This window comes from Nycticebus coucang, chromosome 21 (assembly GCF_027406575.1).
Source record: "Nycticebus coucang isolate mNycCou1 chromosome 21, mNycCou1.pri, whole genome shotgun sequence".
In the NCBI taxonomy this organism is placed as follows: Eukaryota; Metazoa; Chordata; class Mammalia; order Primates; family Lorisidae; genus Nycticebus; species Nycticebus coucang.
In genome coordinates this window covers 56,532,136-56,556,988 of record NC_069800.1, presented here as the reverse complement: position 1 = coordinate 56,556,988, position 24,853 = coordinate 56,532,136, and the positions used below count along the sequence as shown (strand labels likewise).

General features: G+C 43.6%; 1 protein-coding gene across 1 annotated transcript; it reads right to left on the bottom strand.

Moving 5' to 3' along the window:
• Positions 1 to 23,311, bottom strand: PARD6B (par-6 family cell polarity regulator beta). The gene is made up of 3 exons (XM_053574697.1): positions 22,923 to 23,311; positions 16,926 to 17,148; positions 1 to 3,383 (listed from the first exon to the last, which is right to left on the bottom strand). Exons 1-3 carry the CDS (start codon positions 22,986 to 22,988, stop codon positions 2,554 to 2,556), a joined length of 1,119 nt encoding a protein of 372 aa, XP_053430672.1. The 5' UTR covers positions 22,989 to 23,311; the 3' UTR covers positions 1 to 2,553.
• Positions 23,312 to 24,853: the final 1,542 nt, after the last annotated feature.

Below are 24,853 nucleotides of genomic sequence, written 5' to 3'. Positions count from 1 at the left end.
TAGCCTTTATACAAGTCTATCTTTATTTGTAAAAAATAATATACAACTAAAGCTAATTTGATTTTTAAAATCAAAATTCATTTAGTGATAATGTACATTTTATAATAAAATTGTAGTAAAATACTGACATTTGATAGTTTAAACAAAGTATCATTCATGTAAAAATCATGTTATAGCATGTAAAATTTAATTAGAAAATTCATAGTTCACAAAAGTACATATATTTTGTTGATAGCTCAAGGACATTACCTTAAATTTACTTAAGATACAGAACAAAATTCACAGTTAGGCTTGACATTTAGTACTATAAAATTTTACACTGGACCCACTGATTTTTGTTAATATGGTACACTTGAAATAATTGATTCTATTAATGAGTTAATATTTTATTGTATAATCCATACTGGTTTTACAATACGTCCAGTAATCAATTATTTCACCAATAATTTAAATGACAGAAATCTAGTTGGAAACACCATTGACATATACCCTTAGCGGGATAATTAAAACAAAAAGCACTAGCAGCTTGGATTTCCATTTTCATAAACGCATACAAGATAAATCTGTATTTTACAGTTAAAATTTGTACAAAAAGTCAAGCCCTGAAGTATTTTTCCCCCAAGAGAAAAGTTCTGATGTTAAAACTTTGTTTAAAAAAAAGAGAGGTAGTGTGTAAAAATATTTTTACTTACAATGTTGAACCCCTGCACCACTTATAGTATAAATGAAATTTAACCTTCTACAGACTAACATTATTTTGCCATTCAAGAGTCAAACTTATAAGACCCACAGAATGTTAAAGCGGAATGCCATTCAAAAGAAAGTGGTATATAAATGGAAGAATGAATTCAACAGAAAGTACATTGTATTATATAATGTACAGCTAATAGTTCACTGATAATATGCATAATGGTAATGTGAACAAAATGCATTGAAGTATTCTGAGTTAAGTGATCTTCATTTAATTAAGACTTCTTCATATATTTTACCATACAGAGAAAACATCCTTCAAAACGGAGTCATTTGAATCTTCATTGTTTTAATAGCACACAGTTGTTAAAAAGGTATTCATACTAGCCCTACCATAAAATTAATTAATAAATAACTCTTCATAAGCCACAGGGAACTTATGTACTTCGTAATATTCTTAGTTTCTATATACAAGCATACCATTTGCTTGTGCACATTGTACAGTGAAATCAGGCGAGGAATGATTGTTAGCAGCCTCACTCTTGACATGTTCTAAGTGGATGCACTATTAGGAAGTAATAAATAGCCTCATAAAATTAATAGTGAAAAATCTTACCTGTCATAGGAGAATACTACATATTTTTCATAAAGTGTAGGCAGTGTTTCTATAAATCCTGTCAAAGGAAAACCCAACTTTTTTGTATAAAAAGTGCACAAGTTTGTCCTGTGTGTAAAAATCTCTTAATTTCGGTGCATTTTTCATCCAAAATGATTTGAAACTGAATACATTAAGAGTATAAAAGGAAACCAACAAAAGACACTAACAACAAACAGAATGATTTCCAGTGAGACTGGGAATGAGGAAAGAAGAAAGAGGTTAGAGCAGAGTCTCCCATTATTTCCAGAGTCACCGGAATCGCCATTAAAACATAAATCATACCCACACGGAATTAGTTTGTAAATATGAAAACAACAGGATGGACAAACACCAACTTGCACAACTGCTACAGAGTGTCGTCACTCAGGAGCACAGCTTTGATGCTTCACATGACAAGCAACTCCTGAAAACAGCCAAGTCATTTGATTTCTTAGAAATTAGAAAAAAAATGCATTAGGCGGCACCTGTGGCTCAGTAAGTGGGGTGCTGGCCCCATATACTGAGAGTGGTGGGTTCGAACCCAGCCTCGGCCAAACTGCAACAAAAAATAGCCAGGCATTGTGGACGCCTGTAGTCCCAGCTACTCGGGAAGCTGAGGCAAGAGAATCACGTAAGCCCAGGAGTTGGAGGTTGCTGTGAGCTGTGATGCCACAGCACTCTACTGAGGGGGACAAAGTGAGACTCTGTCTCTAAAAAAAAAAAAAAAATGCATTTACAAAACAATTTGTTACAATTAGTAATGAAGGAACAACATTGAAAAAAATAAGACACTGGAAACGTAATAGCTGAGGCCCCAACGTACCGAGAGATAGGATCAGACTTCTTCACATTAGAATTTTTAAAATATAAAGGAAAAACTAAGTGGGCTCTGCACAGCAGGTTTAATATGCAACCAATTCAAGCAGAAATGATCCAGTCCTCTCCCACAGTTCTGAGAATGTGCTTCAACATCCAGTTCTCCACAGACAAAATAACCAAAGCACATAATTCATTAGCAAAGGCCCCTTTGTTTTAGACTTAAATTCACCTCTGATCCACCAAAATTTATATTAACAATTATCAAACTATTATTTTAATAATATTCTAAGCTTGCAATATTTTCTCATGCCCATTCCACATAACTGGTCAGAGGTATATGCTCTTTGAACTAGCCAAATGCACAAGTCCCCACGGCGTCCTCCCTCAGAAAACATGCACACAGGGTTTCACAATGTTATGATTGTCCCATCTTCTTCTAAGAGTTTCTGATCTGGAGCATGTGTTTCAAATTCTGTGTTTGTGCCACTTGCTACAGGTGCTAAGCTCACTTCATTAGAGGGAATAAAACCATTCTGTCCAGACTCAAAACTGAGCTCTATTTGCGTTAATGATTCCAGGCTCTCAGTATTGGGAACAGCTTTTGGAATCTGTTGTGGCACACCACTGTCCTCAATAATAATGTCATCTTCATCACTGTCTTCATCCTCTGGCTCAAAGCTTGGTTCCATCTGCTGTGGATAGCCAAGAAGGCTATTATCAGTAGACTGGCCAGAGCTGCCGGAAGTCCGACTGTTCCTGACAACATTATTCCTCTGGTTTGCTGGTCTCACTGTTATGATGAGGTTGCGGCTGTTCGCAATCATCATGTCGGTTACTTGATCAAGACTCTTCCCCGAAACTTCTATGCCATTAACTTCTAAAACTTCATCATTAACAGCTAATAGTCCTGTGCTTTGAGCCAGACCTCCTGGGACAAGCCTGGATATAAAGATCCCTGGGACCTTCTCTAAGCCATGTGGTGTCACCCTGACACTGGAGCCATCTCGGATGTAGAATCCCAGGGGTTTCTCCATGCCATATTTGTAAAGACGAACCCTGCGATGTGTTTCTGGGAGAATATCCACATCTATGATAGAAGACACAGGTCTAAAGTCTTGGGGCATACTAATGACGATGTGTGGCTTCTTTCTGTGGTTGTCAGGACGCAACACATTGGTTAAAACGTTCTTCTTCTTTATTAGTGTGTCTGTACCAAAGGCACTATAGTCCGCTTCTTCTGTTTAAAATAAAAGAATTATAGAAATGCTATAAAAATATCCATTTACCTACAGTTGAATATGTACAGAAAGGATAATTCAAATCCATTTGGTTACATAAACTAGCACAATAGTGGATTAGCTTATTCTAATCAAACCATGTTATACAGTAGTATAATGTCATACCATAAAAAACCACCAGGTGGCCATCTCAAATGCCCATCACAAAATTACCAAATGTTGGAAGTTAAATTTCGTAATGCTTTACTACATACACATTAAACGTGGCAAATGAGATTCTGACAGATCTTACACACACATCCTTGAAGATTTTAAACCTGCTATTTAAAATATATTTTTGCTTCATTTGTTTAAAAACCCTGCAATTTGTATGCATATCATATTCAGCTCAGAGATATGAAATGGGACATTTGATTTTCAAAGTAAATCAAAACAGCAAAATCTGTAACATAGCAATGTATCTGTACTAGCAGGTGGCTGGGCAAATAATGTAATTAAATGAAGCAGGTACACACTGAATACACAGGAATTTTGGTTTTCTGCAAAAAAACCATTCTCCCTCATTGTTCTGGGGGGGATTCTTGATCTTTTAATTTCATTTTGAAAGAGGCACAGGTGTAAGATTTTTAACTTTTCTCCACTGCATGAAAAACTCCAAAACACATTTTGTCTTAGTGGTGGAAACATAATAGGGAGTGGTGAGGACTCTGGCAAATTGGAGAGCTGTCCCATTTAAAAGGCATAGCTCGCCTGTGGCTCAATGAGTAGGGCACCAGCCCCATGTACGAACGGTGGCGAGTTCGAACCCAGCCCCGGCCAAACTGCAACAACAACAAAAAATAGCCGGGCGTTGTGGCAGGCGCCTGTAGTCCCAGCTACTTGGGAGGGTGAGGCAAGAGAATCACTTAAGCCCAAGAAGTGGAGGTTGCTATGAGTGGTAACATCACGGCACTCTACCAAGGGTGACAAAACGAGACTCTGTCTCTAAAAACTAAATAAATAAAATAAAAGGCATAGCCGCTCCTCAGTTCCAGGCAGGTTTTCTTGTGCCAGAAAGCCTTGTTTTTGATTGCTGCTACCAACAACAACAAAAAACCTGTTTGGGTGGAAGAATTCATTCCTAAAGCCACCAATTGTTTTTGTTTTTTGTGGTTTTTGGCCAGGGCTAGGTTTGAACCCGCCACCTCCGGCATATAGGACCGGCGCCCTACTCCTTGAGCCACAGGCGCCGCCCCCTAAAGCCACCAATTTATAATATGATATAAACTAAAGGAAAACAGAACACCTACCACCGGATATTTTAAGTGATATGACTGCAAAAAGATATTCTGTAGACAAAATATCTCATCAGCTAAGGAGAGGTAAAAAAGGAGATCAATACAAGAACAAAAGTTGAAATCATATTTTAAAAAATAACTGAACTGACGATAAACTAAACGGGCAAATTTCCAAGGATTAGAAAAAAAAAATTCAATAAAAATAAAAGAAAACAAAGTCCTCTCCTCACCCCTGCAAAAGAAATAGTCCAGCCTCGGCCCTGCAGCAGATAGCACTAGCAGGACCATCTCTAGGGCTTCAGTGTTGCTCCCCCCCCTCCTTAGAGAGCTATTACCATCTTCATCACTCTATAGACGAGGAAATTCAGGGTATAACATGAGTTACAGGGAAGAGCTTGGAACCCAGGTTTTCTTACCCCAGTTTCTTCCCATGCTCACATAATGAATGCTAAGTAACAATTGTGTGTCAGAGTATGGAGAACTTTAGTATTATTTTCTGATGTTACATCAATATTCTTCAAAACCTAGTTTCACATAAATGTACAAGACTAGGGGGAGCTTATTTTTTGGCATCCTCCCAGCCCTGGCACTTTCGTCTTCATTTATAGACGAAGTATTTACACTGTGTTCTTACAGAGACAAATTTATAACATGGCTTTGGAAATAAATCCATCTGTACAAGAATTTTTTGGCAAAATTTGATCAAAAACTTATCAAGAGTCCTCTACTGATGTGTCTTCTTAAAATTACATATATTTTTATTTTAAAGTAATCAAAGGGCGGCGCCTGTGGCTCAAGGAGTAGGGCGCCGGTCCCATATGCTGGAGGTGGCGGGTTTAAACCCAGCCCCGGCCAAAAACCACAAAAAAAAAAAAATAAAGTAATCAAAAACAAAAGCCTACATAATAATATCTATAAGGGAAATTCCAGACCATATAAACTGAGAACAAAATCAAGTTGCCTAAATACCTACTCATGGGAAACCTGACCAAACCCCCCCCAAATCTGCATAATTTGGCATTGCCTGCAGACTCCATTTGAATGCTTTCTGCTAAATTCTCAAAAGCAATATGCCCCAGTACAAAGGCACCTTTGTTCTCCCATCTAGCTAATCAGTTTCCAGCCACTGGGAAAGAAAATATTTTGGCAGAAAGCCAGGGTGCAGGGTGCTAGTTTAAAGTGTAAAGGTGAATGTCCCTAAGTAACTGAGTTGACTTTCTACCTGAGTTAAGTTATATCAGAGCACTGAACTCTGAATGAGATGCAAACTCGATTCATAGCAACCTTCCACTTGTATAAACTCAGACATAAGCAAGAGTATATATGACAGAGGCCGATACAGCAATACGTCACTTTTCCCCTGTCTTTCGGCCACCGATCTCGGCTAACTAGCATAGACAAGGATCCACCTAGAAGGCCTCTGAATAATCAAACTGGACGTCTTACTTTCCTACACACAAAAAGTTCCTGTGCTGTACTTACAGAGGAGCCTGCGGGGCCTCCCTCTGAATCTGTTACTCTTTAAACATTAATTCTGAAAAGCCTAGTAATCTCATTCCTTAGCTCACAGAGGGTCATAAGTCACACATTCAGAGTGAGGGGTAAGGGTCTCCGTGTGAGCAGCAGGCACAGATACAAGAAAAAGCACAAGCTCTATACTCCACAAGCACGCCTACACAGCAGCTAAACAGCAACGTTTCATGGTATAGTCATCAAGAAAGTTCAAAATTGGGCAGCGCCTGTGGCTCAGTCGGTAAGGTGCCGGCCCCATATACGGAGGGTGGCGGGTTCAAACCCGGCCCTGGCCAAACTGCAACAAAAAAATAGCCAGGCGTTGTGGCGGGCACCTGTAGTCCCAGCTACTCGGGAGGCTGAGGCAAGAGAATCGCTTAAGCCCAGGAGTTGGAGGTTGCTGTGAGCTGTATGATGTCATGGCACTCTACCCAGGCGATAAAGTGAAACTCTGTCTCTACAGAAAAAAAAATTGGGCTCCATTTGAAGCTTAGAGGAAGGCAGGGAAAAATGAAATAATTTTTTTTTGTTTGTTTTTTGAGACAGAGTCTCACTTTTTTACCCTGCGTAGAGTGCTGTGGCATCACAGCTCACCGCAATCTCAAACTCTTGGGATCAAGTGGTCCTATTGCCTCAGGTTTTCATTTTTTAGTAGAGACAGGGTCTCTCGCTCTTGCTCAAGCTGGTCTCAAGTGAGCTCAAGCAATCCACCCACCCTGGCCTCCCGGAGTGCTAGGATTACAGGCATGAGCCACCTCACCCAGCCTGAAATAATTTTTAAAAGTGTCCTAATCCAGGTTAACAACCTTTTTCTGTCAAGAGTCAGTAAACAGCTGTGGCGTAATGGCTCACACATGTAATCCTAGCACTCTGGGAAGCTGAAGCAGGTGGATTGCTTGAGTTCAGGAGTTTGAGACCAGACTGAGCAAGCGTGAGATCCCCCTCTCTACCAAAAATAGAAAACTAGCCTGAAGTCCCAGCTACTCCAGAGGCTGATGCAAGAGGATCGCTGAAATCCAGGAGTTTGAGGTTCCTATGAGCTGTGACTCTAGGCCATTCTACCCAGAGCTAGGGAGTAAGATTGTCTCAAAAAAAAAAAAAAAGTCAGTGAATGTTTTAAGTATTGCAGGCCATACAGTCTCTCTTGCAAAAACAGCCAAAGGCAATAGATAGAACAGGAATGGATGTGTTCCAAGAATGCTTTATTTACAAAAACAGCCAGCAGGCCTTAGTCTGCTAACCCTTGGAAAAACCCAAATTGGTTAAATGAAATAGATATGGCAACTCTCAAAGGATTAAACATCACTTAAAGCGAATTAAATATTCAAATTTTGCAGACCCCTTTAATTCCCACTATAAAATCAACCACCAAATATTTAATAAAGATGCCGGGCATTGTACTCTGTCCTGGAGATTCAGTGAACAAAACATACACAATGACTGCTTTCATGGTCCAAAAGAGGAGATGGCAACTAACAAACAATTTCAACTACTGTAATTAAATTATGGCAAAGGTGCCCAGAGCTGGGAAGCAGCTCACCATGCTGGGGAGAGTGTAGTGTGTAACTGGCACCTAGCATGGCTTGCAGGGAAGGAAAAGTGAGATTTCTGTGGAGACTGGAAAAGCAGCCAGTGGCTAATCGGGTAAGAGGGAGGAAGAACGTTCCAGGCACAAGATATAATAATGTAGAGAAAAGTGAGGGCAGGTAAGTCAATATAGCCAGGACGGAGGGTGAGAGGGTGGGGTCAGGAGCCAAGTTAGAGGCAGCCAGACAAACTGGGCCTCCTGGGAAGTGTTAAAGCTTCTAGATTTTAGCCGAAGGGCAAGGGGAAGAGCACCAAAGACTTTAAAGGAGAGGGTGAAGATAATCTCTGGTTTTCTAGAAAGCTCTTTCAGGCTACAGGCTGGGGAAGGATCCAGGACAGGAGACCCCTGCAGTGATTTGGGATGGTTTCTGCCAGGAGCAGAGGCAGTGGAGACAGAAACAAATTTGAAAAATAATTAGAACACAGTTTTGTTGTTTTTTTTTTTTTGTAGAGACAGAGTCTCACTTTATGGCCCTCGGTAGAGTGCCGTGGCCTCACACAGCTCACAGCAACCTCCAACTCCTGGGCTTAAGCGATTCTCTTGCCTCAGCCTCCCGAGCAGCTGGGACTACAGGCGCCTGCCACAACGCCCAGCTATTTTGTTGTTGCAGTTTGGCCGGGGCCGGGTTTGAACCCGCCACCCTCGGTATATGGGACCGGCGCCCTACCCGCTGAGCCACAGGCGCCGCCCTAGAACACAGTTTTAATAGGCTTGATGACCGATTAAAACACAGGTATGTGTCAAAAGTTATAAGTCATGAGCAACTAGTAATCATACTAGACGTTCTTCCTAATTTCTGGGGCCATACCGTTTATTAAACTATACCTTACAATTCATTACTAAAATGCATAAACCCTAGGCTGGGCACCATGGCTCATGCCTATAATCCTAGCACTCTGAGAGACCAAGGTGGGTGGATTGACTGAGCTCATGGATTTGAGTCCAGCCTAAGTTAACAGAGACCCTGTCTCTAAAAATAGCTGGGCATTGTGGCGGATGCCTGTAGTCCCAGCTGCTCAGGAGGCTGAGGCAAAAGAACTCATCGAGCCGAAGAGTTTGAGGTTGCTGTGAGCTATGACGCCAAGGTACTCTACCCAGAGTGACAAAGTGAGACTCTGTCTCAAAAAAAAAAAAAAAAATGCATATCCCTTAGACAATCTTAAACTGATTCATTAAAATGCAACCTTAGGGCTCAGTGTCTGTAGGTCAAGCAGCTAGAGTGCCAGCCACATACACCAGAGCTGGCAGGTTCGAATACAGCCCGGGCCTGCCAATAATGACAACTCCAACCAAAAAATAGCCGGGCGTTGTGCTGGGCACCTGTAGTCCAGCTACTTGGGAGGCTAAGACAAGAGAATTGCTTAAGCCCAAGAGTTTGAGGTTGCTTTGAGCTGTGACACCATGGCATTCTACCCAGGGCAACATAGTGAAACTCTCTCTCACAAACAAACAAAAAAAATCAGCCAGAGGCCAGGCGTGGTGGCTCACACCTGTAATCCCAGCACTCTGGAGGGCTAAGGTGGGTGGATTGCCTGAGCTCAGGAGTTCGAGAACAGCCTGACCCAGAGTAAGACCCCGTCTCTAAAATATAGCTGGGCATTGTGGCAGGGTCCTATAATAGTCCCAGCTACTGGGGAGGGTGGGGCAAGAGGATTACTTGAGCCCAAGAGTTTGAAGTTGCTAAGAGCTATGACACCATAGCACTCTACTGAGGACAACAAAGTAAGACTCTGTCTCAAAAACAAAAAACATTAGCCAGCCACTCAGGAGGCTGAGGCAATAGGATTGCTTGACCCGGGTATCTGAGATTGCAGTGAGGTATGATAATCCTACTACACTCCACCCAGGACAACACAGCAAGACTCTGTCTCACACAAAAACAAAAAACCACTTGGTACCATATCAAATATAATTGCTGCTCCTGTTGATTTCTCAACTGGAGTCAACAAGCAAAGAAAACAGAAAATGAATTCGGCACAGCGGCTCACACCTATACTCCTAGCAGGATGAAGATTCGGGAGGCTGAGGAGGCCATGAGTTAGAGACCAGCTTGAGTAACAGTATCAGATCCTGTCTCTACAAAAAATTAAAAATAGGGCTGGGCACAGTGGCTCACACCTGTAATCCTAGCACTCTGGGAGGCGGGGTGGTGGTGGACTGCCTGAGCTCACAGGTTCGAAACCAGCCTAAGCCAGAGCAAGACCTCATCTCTTAAAATAGCTGAGCGTTGTGACAGGTGCTTGTAGTCCCAGCTACTCAAGAGGTTGAGGCAAGAGAACTGCTTAAGCCCAAGAGTTTGAGGTTGCTGTGAGCTACGACACCTCACTCTACTGAGGGCAAAAAAGGGAGACTCTGTTTCAAAAAATAAAAATAAAAATAAAAAATAGCCTGGTGTGATGGTACAAACATAGTCCCACCTACTCAGGAGGCTGAGCCAGAAGGATCACTTGAGCCCAGGAGTTTGAGGTTGCAGTGAGCTATGATCATGCCACTAGCCAAAGTGAAGGAGCAACACCTCGTCTCCAAAAAACCAAAAAAATTCAGAGGAGTTTTCATAATCAAGCAATAAAATGTAACTATACTTATGTCATGCTTTATATTATTTTCCTGAATTTAATGTTCATTAAGGTTTACCTAAAATCAGTTTTTTGTTTTTTTTTTTTCCTGAGGCAGAGTCTCACTTTGTTGCCCTAGATAGAGTGCCTGTAGTGTCATAGCTCACAGCAACCTCTTGGGCTTAAGTGATTCTCTTGCCTCAACCACCTGAGTAGCTGGGACTACAGGCGCCTGTCACACACCCAGCTATTTTCTTTTTTTGTAGAGACAGAGTTTCACTTTATGGCCCTCGGTAGAGTGCCGTGGCCTCACACAGCTCACAGCAACCTCCAACTCCTGGGCTTAAGCGATTCTCTTGCCTCAGCCTCCTGAGTAGCTGGGACTACAGGCGCCCGCCACAACACCCGGCTATTTTTTTTGTTGCAGTTCGGCAGGGGCCGGGTTTGAACCCGCCACCCTCGGTATATGGGGCCGGCGCCTTACCGACTGAGCCACAGGTGCCGCCCCACCCAGCTATTTTCTTTCTTTCTTTTATTTTTGCAGTTTTTGGCCGGGGCTGGGTTTGAACCCACCACCTCTGGCATATGGGGTCGGTGGTCTACTCCTTTGAGCCACATTTTCTTTGAACCCTCTTTTCTTTCTTTTTTAAAGAGATAGGGGCACCCCTGAGCTCAGGCGAGCCATCTGTCTCAGCCTTCCATAGTGCTAGGATTACAGGTGTGAGCCACTGCGTTAGCTTAAAATCAGCTTTCTACTTAAGCCCATGTTCAGCTTTGCTTACAAGAAAAAAGAATCAACATGCATCACAGTACACTATGTAAGTCTGTCATAGGTTTAGATGGTGGGACCTGGTGGCAAATGAGACAGAGGAAAACAAGCTGACACAAGTTCAGTAAGGTAATTCCAAGTCTCCCCTGAGTGACCTGGTACAGGTGGGTTTGTAGGGAGCTTTAGGTAGGGAGGGCAGAAGAGATCCCTGTGACAAGCTATGCACTAGAAGGAGGCAACTATGGGAAGAGCTGGGGGAAAGTTTTTTTTTTTTTTTTTTTTTGTAGAGACAGAGTCTCACTGTACCGCCCTCGGGTAGAGTGCCGTGGCGCCACACGGCTCACAGCAACCTCTAACTCTTGGGCTTACGCGATTCTCTTGCCTCAGCCTCCCGAACAGCTGGGACTACAGGCGCCCGCCACAACGCCCGGCTATTTTTTTGTTGCAGTTTGGCCGGGGCTGGGTTTGAACCCGCCGCCCTCGGCATATGGAGCCAGCGCCCTACTCACTGAGCCACAGGTGCCGCCCTGGGGGAAAGTGTTTTTTATTTTTGTGACAGAGTCTCATTTTGCTGCCCCAGGCTAGAGTGCCCTGGTGTCAGCCTAGCTCACAGCAACCTCAAACTCTGGGTTCAAGTGATCCAGGTACCCACCTGGCTAATTTTTCTATTTTTAATAGAGATAGGGGTCTCTCTCTTGCTGAGGCTGGTCTCAAACTCCTGGCTCAAGGAATCCACCTGCCTCAGACTCCCAGAGTGCTAGGATTACAGGGGTGAGCCACCCCGGTAAGTGATCTTCAGAGAAAAAAAGAGCAAGTGCAAAAAGCACATAAATAGCAACAAACTTACCAAGTTTGAATGACAGAAAGAAAGCAAATGTGGTTGCCTGAGACCAGGGAGTGTGAGAATGCAGGAAGAGGAGGCTAAGAAGTCCAAATCAGAAAGGATTTTACTCTGGTTGCAACAGGAAACCATTAGAGGGTTTTACTTTTTTTTTTTTTTTTTTTTTGAGGTAGAGTTTGATTATGTCGCCCTCGGTAGAGTGGAGTCACAGCTCATAGCAAACTCAAAATCTTGGGCTTAAGCGATTCTCTTGCCTCAACCTCCCAAGTAGCTGGGACTACAGGTGCCCACTGCAACACCCCGCTATTTTTTGGTTGGAGTTGTTGTTGTTTGGCAGGCCCAGGCTAGATTCAAACCCGCCAGCTCCAGTGTATGTGGCTGGCACCCTAGCTGCTGAGCTATAGGCGCTGAGCCCATTAGAGAGGGTTTTAAACAGGAATTAACTAACCAACTTATTTTCATTTTTTGCTGAAGTCATATTTGTATTAAATTTATATTTTTTAAATCTTTCTGTTGAATGGACTATTTCTATGTCAGCTACTAATTATATTGGGCATTTTACCTCTACCACATAGAAAGTATTTGTTCACACAGAAACATATATCTAAGTTGTAATTCCTATAACAAAAATAAAAACCTTCAAGGCTCGGCGCCCATAGCACAGTGGTTATGGTGCCAGCCACATACACTGAAGGTGGCGGGTCTGAACCCAGTCCAGGCCAGCTAACCAGCAATGACAAATGCAACAAAAAGTAGTTGATGGGTGGCTCCTGTGGCTCAGTGAGTGGGGCGCTGGCCCCATATACCTAGGGTGGTGGGTTTAAACCCAAGCCCAGCCAAACTGCAACAAAAAAATAGTCAGGTATCGTGGTGGGCGCCTGTGGTCCCAGCTACTTGGGAGGTTGAGGCAAGAGAATCGCTTGAGCCCAAGAGTTTGAGTTTGTGAGCAGTGATGCCATGGCACTCTACTGAGGGCAACATAGTGAGACTCTGTCCCAAAATAAATTAAATACCTTCCAAGGTCTCAATAAAAATGGTGTCAATCAATAAAAAACGGAAAGAGAAATAGCTGAAGACACCACCCTTCAAAGATGTTAGCATTAATTCCATGATCATGCCAACTTTACAATTCTAATAATAAAACACAAAGTGGGATAACCGAGTTCCTATAATCTAACAAACGGGATAATCCAATGAACTTTTATCAGATGGCTATAGTCTAAAAACTCATTTTGGCCGAACATGGTGGCTCATGTCTGTAATCCTAGCACTCCTGGGAGGCCAAGGAGGAGGAATGCTTGAGGTCAGGAGTTTAAGACCAACCTGAGCAGGAGCAAGACCTCCCCAACTCTACTAAAAATAGAAAAATTAGCTGGGTGATGTGGCTGGTGCCTATAGTCCCACTTACTCAGGAGTCTGAGACAGAAGGATTGCTTGAACCCAGGAGTTTGAAGTTGCTGTGAGCTAGGCTGATGCACTCTAGCCAGGGGCAACAGAGTGAGACTGTCTCAAAAACAACCCCCTAGCCCCCCCCCCCAAAAAACCCAACTCCTTCTATATTTGAATACATATTCCAAATAGCAAACTAAATTTTTAATGAAAATTATATTTGCTAACAAGAAAGGCCCATGATCAAATCACAATTATTTAAATTCTTTATTTTTGGCTTGGCGCCTATAGTTCAGTGAGTAGGGCGCCAGCCACAAACACCAAGGCTGGCAGGCTGGCAGGTTAGAGCCCGGCCTGAGCCTGCTACAACAACAATGACAACTGCAATCAAAAAATAGCTGGGCATTGTGGCGGGTGCCTGTAGTCCCAATTAATTGGGAGGCTGAGGCAAGAGAATCACTTAAGCCCAAGAGTCGGAGGTTGCTGTGAACTGTGATGCCACAGCACTCTACTGAGGGCGACAGCTTGAGACTCTGTTTCAAAAAAAAAACCCAAAAAACTCTTTCTTTTCCAGCATTTTAGAAATAGCTTTCCAAGGTTCTATCCCTGGTCTTCATCTCAACTGGCCGTATGTCTACTCTCAAATTTTAACTACCACTTTTGGAAGACTTTGAAATCTAACTAGTCTCTAGATTTCTTTCTTTCTTTTTTTTTTTTGTAGAGACAGAGTCTCACTTTATGGCCTTTGGTAGAGTGCCGTGGCCTCACACAGCTCACAGCAACCTCCAACTCCTGGGCTTAAGCGATTCTCCTGCCTCAGCCTCCTGAGTAGCTGGGACTACAGGCGCCAGCCACAACGCCCGGCTATTTTTTGGTTGCAGCCATCATTGTTGTTTGGTGGGCCCAGGCTGGATTCAAACCCTCCAGCTTAGGTGTGTGTGCCTGGCACCGAGCCTAGTCTCTAGATTTCTATCCTGAATTCCAGCCTACCATTTCCAATCTCCTACATGACATGTTCAACTTACCAGACAGATAAGATTTAGTCTAAAACAAACCTCCTAATTTTCTTTCCCAAATGAATCTCTCCTTCAAACTCTGCTTGTTTATGACACTGTCCCAGCCACCATCAGACTCATGCCCATAAAGCTATGCTTTGCTCTGCTTCACGTGTACCAGCTGCTGTGAGTACAGATTCTGGACGCCTGTCTCCCCAACCCACCCCGTATCTTCCCACTGCTGCCTCCCGCCCTGTCCCCACTACTGGAGAGTGGCTTCCAGGGCAGCCTTCTTATTTCTCCACTGCTGCTCCTGGCCTCTAATGTAGGACTGCTGCTCACTGCAATTCATCCTGAACAGCCACCTGGATCTTCCTAAAGTCACACTCTAATTACAGCACACCTCTATTAAATAAATCTGCCTTAGGGGTCTTTGGAGAAACTAATTTGTGTGTGTGTGTGTGTGTGTGTGTGAGTATTTTGTAAACAGACAATATAGAAAGACAGCATGAGAGACCATTGAGCCTGGTTTTGGGATAATTTAAGGTCCTTGGAAGTTTATTTTGTTGGCGGTCTTTAGTTTCTTCAAACCCACAAAAGCAAAGATACACTACTGGTGGAATTTCAAAGCCCTGGGTGTGGCCCAGTGCTTATCAACTGATTGGAAATAAAGTTTCACCTTCAAGGGTAATCCCTACCCATTCTCTCAAACTCCTTTCTGGGTTGCTTTACAAACACTGTAAGGCTTAAATTATCCCAAAACCAGGCTCAATGGTCTCTCATGCTGTCTTACCAAACCTTTTCATTTACCAAAGAGAAAGGAATAAATGGCACATAACATAATGATGCCTACCCTGCCCACCTGGAGAGAGAGAGAGAGAGAGAGAGAGAGAGAGAAACAGACAGGGGCGGCGCCTGTGGCTCAGTCGGTAAGGCGCCGGCCCCATATACCAAGGGTGGCGGGTTCAAACCCGGCCCCGGCTGAACTGCAACCAAAAAATAGCCGGGCGTTGTGGTGGGCGCCTGTAGTCCCAGCTACTCGGGAGGCTGAGGCAAGAGAATCGCTTAAGCCCAGGAGTTGGAGGTTGCTGTGAGCTGTGTGACGCCACGGCACTCTACCGAGGGCCATAAAGTGAGACTCTGTCTCTACAAAAAAAAAAAAAGAGAGAAACAGACAGACACACATACAGGAAGCTATGTTTTGTTTTGTTTTTTTAAATTTTAAGACACAAAATACATTTGAAAAGGCTTACCAAATAGTCATTTCACTTTTTTTGCAAGACTAATATCAATGTTTACAAGTCTCCAGAACACTTGCTACCTCATTTTCCTAGATAGTCAAATAATTTTATATGGTATTAGTAAAAAATATCCTACAGGGAAAAGAAAGAAAACCAGGTGCCTGCTGTAAGCTGGGGGCACTGCACTTAGCTCATTTAACCTTGATATCATATTCAATCTATAGGTAAAGACATTGAGATTCAGGAAGATAAGTAACTTTGCTTTCAGTATCTATTAATTGGTAAATACAGCAGTTGAAATTTGTTTCCCCTGAAAAAAATGGAATGTTACTGACATTGAAATACTCTTTTTGCATCTTTCTGAATAGACAATAGTCCATTCAATATAGTAAAGATTCAGCAAATTCCTAATTTCTACTAAAAAACCCTAAGAGGTTAAAAAATTAAAGTAACTGAAATGACAAATTTTCTAAAGTACACTTAGCAAAGTGTGTTTATAAGTGAATTTATAAAGATATAAATTAAATCAATAAGGGTCAGGTGTGGTGGCTCACACCTGTAATCCTAGCACTTGGGAGGCCAAGGCAGGTGGATTGCCTGAGCTCATGGGTTCAATACCAGCCTGAGCCAGAGTAAGGGCCCTGTCTCTAAAAATAGCCAGGCTGGGCCGTGACTGTGGCTCAAAGGAGCAGGGCGCCGGCCCCATATGCTGAAGGTGGTGGGTTCAAACCCAGCCCCAGCCAAAAACTGCAAAAAAAAAAAAAAAAGCCAGGCATTGTGGTGGGCGATAATCCCAGATACTCAGAAGGCTGGGGCAAGAGAATCATTTAAGCCCAAGAGTTTGAGGTTGCTGTGAGCTATGACGCCATGGCACTCTACCAAGGGTAACAAAGTAAAACTCTGTTTCAAAAAAAAATTAATTAATTAATTAAACCAGTAATATCATGAATGTTTTCACCTACTTGTTAGTTAACACAAGAAGAAGATTCACATAAAATGTTTATTTGGGGGGGCAAGGTGACTGACCCCCGTAATCCTAGCACTCTGGGAGGCTGAGAAGGGCGGATGGCCTGAGCTCACAGATTTGAGACCAGCCTGAGCAAGAGTGAGACCCGATTTCTAAAAAATAGCCAGGCATTGTGGTGGACACCTGTAGTCCCAGCTACACCTCGGGAGGCTGAGGCAAGAGAATTGCTTGAGCTGAAAAGTTTGAGCTGTGAGCTATAATGCCATGGCACTCTACCAAGGGCAACAAAGTGAGACTCTTGTCTCCAAAATATTGTTTATTCATTAAGTTTGTGGCAAAGTCTGGATCAATGGGGAAAATACACTATTTCTATTTTTGAAATAATTTTTCCGAACAGTGGTACTTACCCTTCTTTTGTATAAAGATCCTAAGCAGTGGGTTGGCTGTTGACACAGCTTTGTGGTAATTATCATCATTATTTATAGGCAGTAAGTCTCCATGGATGTCTGCGTAGCCTACTAAAACATCAACATTGGGTATCTTATGAACGTGTTGCAGTAATCCATAAAATTCCTCAAATTTCCCAGGTTTTGATCTCTCCAGTGAAAATCGACGAAATTCAGCTCCAAACTGTAAATATAACAAACATATTAAGTTTTTTTTAACAAACAAAAATAAACAGAGAAGGACTCGATTTGGAAATGCCATAGACAAATTAGTAAGTATACCTAAGTATTTCTCATAATACTTAGGTATATGTCCTAAGAAGATAGTCCATTATCAGAAACCTCATTATCAAGGGATAAAAAAGCAAAAGAAAGGCAGGAGGTGCCTCCTCACCATTGTGTCTCTGAAGGGAATTCAACTCATTCGTGGAGTCCCCGGGCCTTACTGGGGACTACGTTGCACCATGACTCAGCTCAAAACGCAGGCTGGAGCACAAACCCTGAGAGCAACACTCTTCTCACTCAAGTAACGGGGTACTAAAATGCTCCCAAGTCTTTATTTTGACCATCAGCAAAAACCATCTAAGTGTCCTCCTCCGTAGGAGAAACCAGAATTTCAAGAGATGAGGCAAGAATCAATAGCAAAAATATAAAAGAACTCTGAGCTTCTTGGCATTAAGGTATAACACAAATGGAGGCATCATAAAAGAAAACAGTCTAGGGCGGTGCCTGTGGCTCAGCTGGTTAGGCGCCGGCCCCATATACAGAGGGTGGCGGTCCCGGCCCCGGCTGAACTGCAACCAAAAAAAAAAAAAAAAAAAAATAGCCAAGCATTGTGATGGGTGCCTGTAGTCCCAGCTACTCGGGAGGCTGAGGCAAGAGAATCGCTTAAGCCCAGGAGTTGGAGGTTGCTGTGAGCTGTGTGATGCCACGGCACTCTACCGAGGGCCATAAAGTGAGACTCTGTCTCAAAAAAAAAAAAACAACAGAAAACAGTCTAGAGATAAGAAGCATCTTCTCACTGTTAATACAGAAAAAAGATGCTTTAGGAGCATATCAAATACATGTCCTACCACTATGCAATTAACATAAGAAGTGTTTATGTGCTTGGCACAGTGCTAGGCCCTAGAGACTAAAAGTCTCAGGCCTATTGCAGGAGCTCACTAATTAGCAGATAAAGAAGAGAATAACTACTTGACGGAGGTATTAAGGGATCACACAAATAGGGAGGAAGACAATTGTCATCATGTCTAATATTTACCTTCATGGTTCTGATTCTCATGTCAGCTTCCCCACAGCTCTGTTCTCCCTATGTCAAATCATTAAAGTGGCTCTTATTCAACACTAAGGACTGGCTTCATCTAGTCCATAATCAACAGGATTTATAACTTACTGTGGGATGAGTGTGGCATTTCCTCAAATGTGGAAACCTAAGAAAGGCTCATCAGCCTTTTTTCAAAAAGTGTCTCAGTCAAATAAGTTTGAGAAATGCTCCAAGACTATAATCACTCTCTTAGGAGTCACTATGGACACCAACACATTCATTAAAGGCTCAGTTAAGTATTTCAGTTGATTTTTTTTAATGTTTAAACAAACATTCACTAAATGTGTTTAACCACTGAACTCAAATTTCTCTAAATATCTATTTTTTTCTTTTTTCTTTTGAGATAGAGTCTCACTCTGTTGCCCTGGGTAGAGTGTTGTGGCATCAGTATAGCTCACAGCAACTTCAAAATCTTGGGCTCAAGTGATCCTCTTGCTTCAGCCTCTTGTCTACATATCTATTATTATTATTGTTTTATTTATTTTATTTTTTTTTAAGTGAGACAGACTCTCACTTTATTGCCCTCGGTAGAGTACCATGGCATCATGGCTCACAGCAACCTTCAACTCCTGGGCTCAGGTGATTCTCTTGTCTCAGCCTCCCAAGTAGCTGGGACCATAGGCGTCCACCACAATGCTCGGCTATTTTTTGTTGCTGTTTGGCCAGGGCCAAGTTCAAACCTGCCACCCTCACTACATGAGGCCGGCGCTGTACCCAGTGAACCACAAGCGCCACTCTACATATCTATTATTAGCAAGAAATACTAATTAATGTAAAAAAATATGATTTAAAGAACAAAAATAAAAGAAATACTAACGTACTGCTGTTAACTACTGGGACAGTCTTAAGAAACATGCATAGAAAGCTCCCATCGTAATAATTTGAGAAGTTTATAAATGTGTTCATTCATTTTCCCAAAGGCCCTACTGGACATATGGATTGACTGTGTTTGCTCTACCTAAAAAGTTTATCTGCCTTGCTTGAACCCGTATTCCTCACTGGTTTTAAATTATATTAAAATAAAAAACTCACTAAAACCACCTCTTACCTCTAAAAAATTATTAAAATAGTTTCCAAAACACATTCCTGAAATATAAACACTGACATTTGCCAAGAAAATAAGGTGACTCATACCTAAAGCCCTCAAAAAGTTTAGTCACACCTTCATGTTTCAAAGTAAATAAAAACTCAGGAAACGCCCTTCATATCAGAGACAGTCTTATGATGTTATCAAAAGTCACAGTTTCTCCTCCATTTCCCTTACTCGAATATCACAACAGAGTCGCCAGTGCTTTCTGGTTCATCCGCAGGGTTTATCCCTTTCCGACAGATGAATGGGGATAATATCTAATAAGATAACATTTTACAGCTTCCATGTTTTTGCTAAAGCTTTTGAATGAAAATTCTTTGCTCAATACTGTTTTCTCTTGCTTCTTAATTATTACGATAAAAACAATAGAAAATTTTATGGCTTCACAGTAGCTGTACCCTTTTGCCAATGCTGGCAGAGGGGGGAAAAAAAGTGAAATTATTATGCTCCTTGCAACAAAACAGTGGAATTCAGAGAACTTTTTACTACACAAAGAAAAATACTAAGATGGAAATAAAATTAAGATCTTATCAACAATTATTCATTCACTACCAACTATTTACAACTTTTCTTTAGCCTGGTCTACTATGCCCCCCAGGGGTCCTTAAACTACGCGGGTGGGCCCCGCATGAGGCGGCGGTGGGATTGTATTTGTTCCCGTTTTGTTTTTTTACTTCAAAATAAGATATGTGCAGTGTGCATAGGAATTTGTTCATAGTTTTTTTTTAAAACTATAGTCCGGCCCTCCAATGGTCTGAGGGACAGTGAAAACTGGCTCCCCGTTTAAAAAGTTTGAGGACCTCTGCGCCTAGCCATTCAGAACATGTATGGCTTCCCTTTTCCCGGCATCCATTGAATATATTCTAGAAATGCAAATTTAATATTCTATTTGTCTTTGAATTAGGAAATTTTATGCCTCAAAAACTTGTTCCAAGGTTATTAAAAGACGTCACTGATTATTGATTGAGTAACAATTAGGGAGATAAATCAGCTGCATAGAATAGTCACATGATAAAAAAAAACAAAAAGAATAGTCACATGGCAGCTGGTATCACAAATTTAACTATAGTTATATTTACATTATCCATTTTTATTATCTGTAGCATTTTTCTCTTCCATGAGCAAAGGTAATAAAGTTGATACTACTGTTTCTTTTTTTTTTTTTTTTATTTTTGGCCGGGGCTGGGCTTGAACCCGCCACCTCCGGCATATGGGACCGGCGCCCTACCCGTTGAGCCACAGGCGCCGCCCATTGAGCCACAGGCGCCGCCCGATACTACTGTTTCTTATGCAGAAGAAAGAGATCCTAAAACGAGGTACGTACTACTTAGTTTTGGTTACAACTTCTTAGCCATGAGTTTTGTAAAAAGCTGTAATATCACTAAAGCAGGGTAAAAGAACAGTGTAAACTGTTTCAAAAATCTGTCCAAATAGTTTTTAAATGGTTAAGATGACAAATGTTTTATTCCAGCCATTAAAAATAAATGTATCAATGATAAATATCTAAAACATAATGTGTTGCAGATACACTAGAAACAGACCCTATACTTTGTCTAACAACAACTAGAAAGGTGGGACTGACTGCATTCAGTCCGTGTTTTCAGAATTCCTTCATTCCATTTAAGAGACATGGGTCACTAAAAGTGCAGCATGACAGGTCAAATACATAATGTGTAGTTTAGACGTAAGTATGTGAAAGATTCACAAATCAGTTAACAAAAGAGAAAGGGAAAAAGCCTGAAATTCCAGTCCCCAAGCACTCAAGATTTTCCTAGTACTAAAGGTAAATTACTATTTGTTTTTAATCAGTGCACCTAGAATTCCTACTCTTTTTTTTCCTATGGAAAAAAGTTAAAGACTTGCTACAAAGATCAGGACCATAAACTGAATTTTAAGATTATGCAATATCACAAGTGTTTTTCTCTCCTTAACCTCAACGCCCACAAATCCAAACTAGATTTGTAACAGAAATGCCATGAGAAGGTTCAACCACAAGGCAGAGAACCACTACCACCACTCAATAGCTAGAGGAAAAGCGCTCTACATTTTGAGCCATCTTAACCCTTCAGTTCAAGCAAGTCACTTCAATTTGCTATACTATGTCCCACGGAGGACAGAGGGAAGCACATATTCCTTACATGCTACAAATACCTTTATTCTCATTATACAACTGTTTCTGAAACTAGTGCCTGTATTTATAAGAGTTCCTAAATGCCAAATTGACATTTTAAAACATTGAAAATGTTTTTTATGTTATTTCTTGCTATAACTCTCGATTACAGAAACTTACAGAGAACTTTGCTTATCAATCCTAGACAATAAAACCATTCTATCCACAGGCTTCAGGAAGTTTTCCTTACTCTACCTTACCTCACTCAAAACCACTCCTTGATTTCGCATCCTCCTTACTAGTGTTACAAACAATGATGCCTCACTATTTTTGAAGTTTGATATGCTTTTTGCTTTTCCCCTTTACTGTGTTTCTGGCCTTTTCTGTTCTATTTTAAATGTTCTCACAGCCCAGTCAGTGTCCTGTCTTATATTCTGTAGTGCCTAAAAATTACCTTTAAAAAAAATGCTTTAGTCAAGGCTTTGTCATAAAAGCAGAGCTTGGGGATGTCATAACCTTTCTGAACCTCAGTCTTCTCATTTGACTTCTGAGAGAATTGAACAAGATCATCTGAACTCCTCTGGGTTCTTCAACTTAGGAAATGTATTTGCTGAAAATGTTCCCAGGGCTGCTGATCACCTTCAAATTCCAGCTCAAAACCCCCTTTGGAAAGCATTCCCTAACTAATCCCCACAGACTACCCTGCTCACCGAGCCTTGCGATTTAGGAATTCAGTGAATACCGAAGTAATTATCAGCAGACTGGCATACCGTTGGTCAAGGGTGAAAACACTTGATTTGACTAGGTAGCACGATGGAATGAGAAGAACATCCAGACTCCAACCGTAAAGTGCTACTCCAAAGTAAGATGATAGGGCTACTTTTATAGATTAAATGCATACCAAAGTTAGTGCTAGAGAAAGTCCTAGCAGGAAGCAAATTTAACTTTCAAAGGGCTGTTTAGTTCACGCGCTCTCCCCTTCCCCATTCCATGCACCCTTGAACCAAAGAGGGGTAACAACCGGGTGTTCCCGAGGCTTTTTACTCATAGCCCAGCAGGTAGAACTCCTCCCCAATCCTTCTGTACCACCTTGCATTCAATGCTTCACATCCTCGGGTATTACCTAGGCCCTTTTTCCCATCCTTGAAAGCAGGAATGAGATTTAAGAAACGAGTCTGAGTGGTCCACTAGGTCTTCTTACCTGGGCCAGGGACAGACACAAGCACATCACCTCCGCCACTCCCTTCTCAGCAAGTTTATTGCTCACGTTCTCCTGCCTCCAACCCCATCCCCCCCAAGTACCAGACCCCGGGGTAGCTCAGCCCGGCGCTTCCCCGGAACAAGGTCGCCTCCCCAGCCCTCCGAGTCCTCCCGGCCTCTCCCAGGCCACGGCTCCCCAGGCCTCCCGCTCCGCCCAACCCGGGCCCCGCGCACCTTGCTCTTCACCTCCATGGTGCCCAGGCAGCCGCTCCCCGCCCCGTGCCGGTGGCTGCGGTTCATGCTGAGCGCCGGGCCCCGCGGCGGCCTCCACGGGCCGGGCAGTACTTCAGGAGCGCGAGGAGCTAGGGCTCCGCCAGCGGGCGCGGATCGCGGCTGCGGCTACGGCGCCTCCTCACAGGCACCTGCAGAGGGGGAGGCCGCAGCTCAGGCGGCTGCGCGGAGCTCCACTCGGCCGGTTGCTCACGCGGCGGAACCGAGGGTCGGACTGGCGGCGCGGCGAGCGGGGACTCGACTCCCTCCCTCCCTCCGGGCCTCCGCGGCCGCGGCGACAGTAGTGTAGGCGGAGGGGGGGGCGGAGCGGAGGCCACAGGCGCCGCAGCCTCACTCTCAGCCACCTCCCCCGCGAGGCCGCGCGCGCGCACCCGAATCAGGCCAGAGCCGCGGCGCGTGCGCGCGCTCACCTGCAGCTACCGAAGCAACCGCAGCCTCTCGCGCTCCGCCCACACCAATAGGAAGCGCGCACCTGCGCCCGCGGCTCCAACCAATCGATACACTCCTCGCGCGGCGCATGGGCGGGCCGCCATCTTAAAAATCCCGCCCACCGTTGCGTGATTGGTCCGGGGCCGTAAGGGAGGGGCGGGATCACCTGAAGCTTTAGCCCTCCCCTCAGGATTTAGCAATACAGCTGGGAAGCGCATGCGTAGACCCTGTTGCTCCCGCAGACGCTGGCAAGACCGCCGGAAGCTGGAGCATACCTGGAGACCGGCTCGGCGGAGTGTGTGTGAGGTTTTTGCGCATGCGCGGGAGCGCGCCTGCTCTTTGGCGCGCGCCAGTCACACGCCAGACCCTGGGGGTGGAACGCGGGGCGTGTAGGTTTCCCAGGCTCCGCGGTGCTGCTGGGTTCCCGCAGGCCCCCGCCCCACTTACACTTTGGGACGCTGCAGCCTCCGATAGCGCCCCTCGGCCGTCCTTTTGTGTCCTTTAGGCGTCCAGCTGCAACTCTTGCTTACAGAATTCAAGTTTTCCCGCTTCTGCAGCAGTTACTGGGAAAGAACTATAGGGCTCTCTTGGCTTGATTTTGTTCAAAGAGACTGCACCCCTCCAAGCCTGTCGGGTCTCAGGGGGCCAAGAGGGCACTGTGAGGGAAGGAAAAGTGATTCCTCGCAGACCCAGCCTCCCTTAGGACTTGTGGTCTGGCCTTTCAGGGCTTCTATTTTTTTTTTTTTTTTAATTTAAACTCTTTAAGCCTTTCTTTTTCCTCCAGCCATTTCTTGGCCGTTTGCTGTTTGCACAATGAAGCCTCTGGATTGTGTTCGTTTCCCTGAGTGACCTAGCCGTGTCCCGGAGTAACAAAACACAGACAGTCCTTGTCTCTAAACGCCCCAGAGCTGGATCTCTTCTCCCAGGGACCCGGTTAGCATTGGCTAACCCATGGGGAGGCCAGGAGAAGACTCCCAGGTTCCCACCCCCGGCAGGGCTCCTCCTTCAAAGAGCTGTTGAAACCTGCTGCAAGCCAAAGAAGGGGCCTGGGGCAGGGGGCTGGAGGGGAACTACAACCTGAGCCGGGCAAGAACACCTGGGTGAGGAACCTTCCTCCCTTCTTCTTGCCTACCTCAAATCCCTCCTAAACACCTGTACTTTTTTCCCAACACTTCTGACAAGTTCCAGGCTTCCCAGTTTGGGGTGGTGGTGGTGTTTGGGAGTATTTTTTGAGACAGAGTCTCACTTGCCCTCAGTAGAGTGCTGTGGCGTCACAGCTCACAGCAACCTCAAACTCTGGCTCAAGCGACTCTTATCTCAGCCTCCTGAGTAGCTGGGACTACAGGCGCCTGCCACAAAGCCCGGCTATTTTTAGAGACGGGGTCTCGCTCTGGCTCAGGCAATTCACCTGTCTCGGCCTCCCAGAGTACTAGGATTACAGGAGT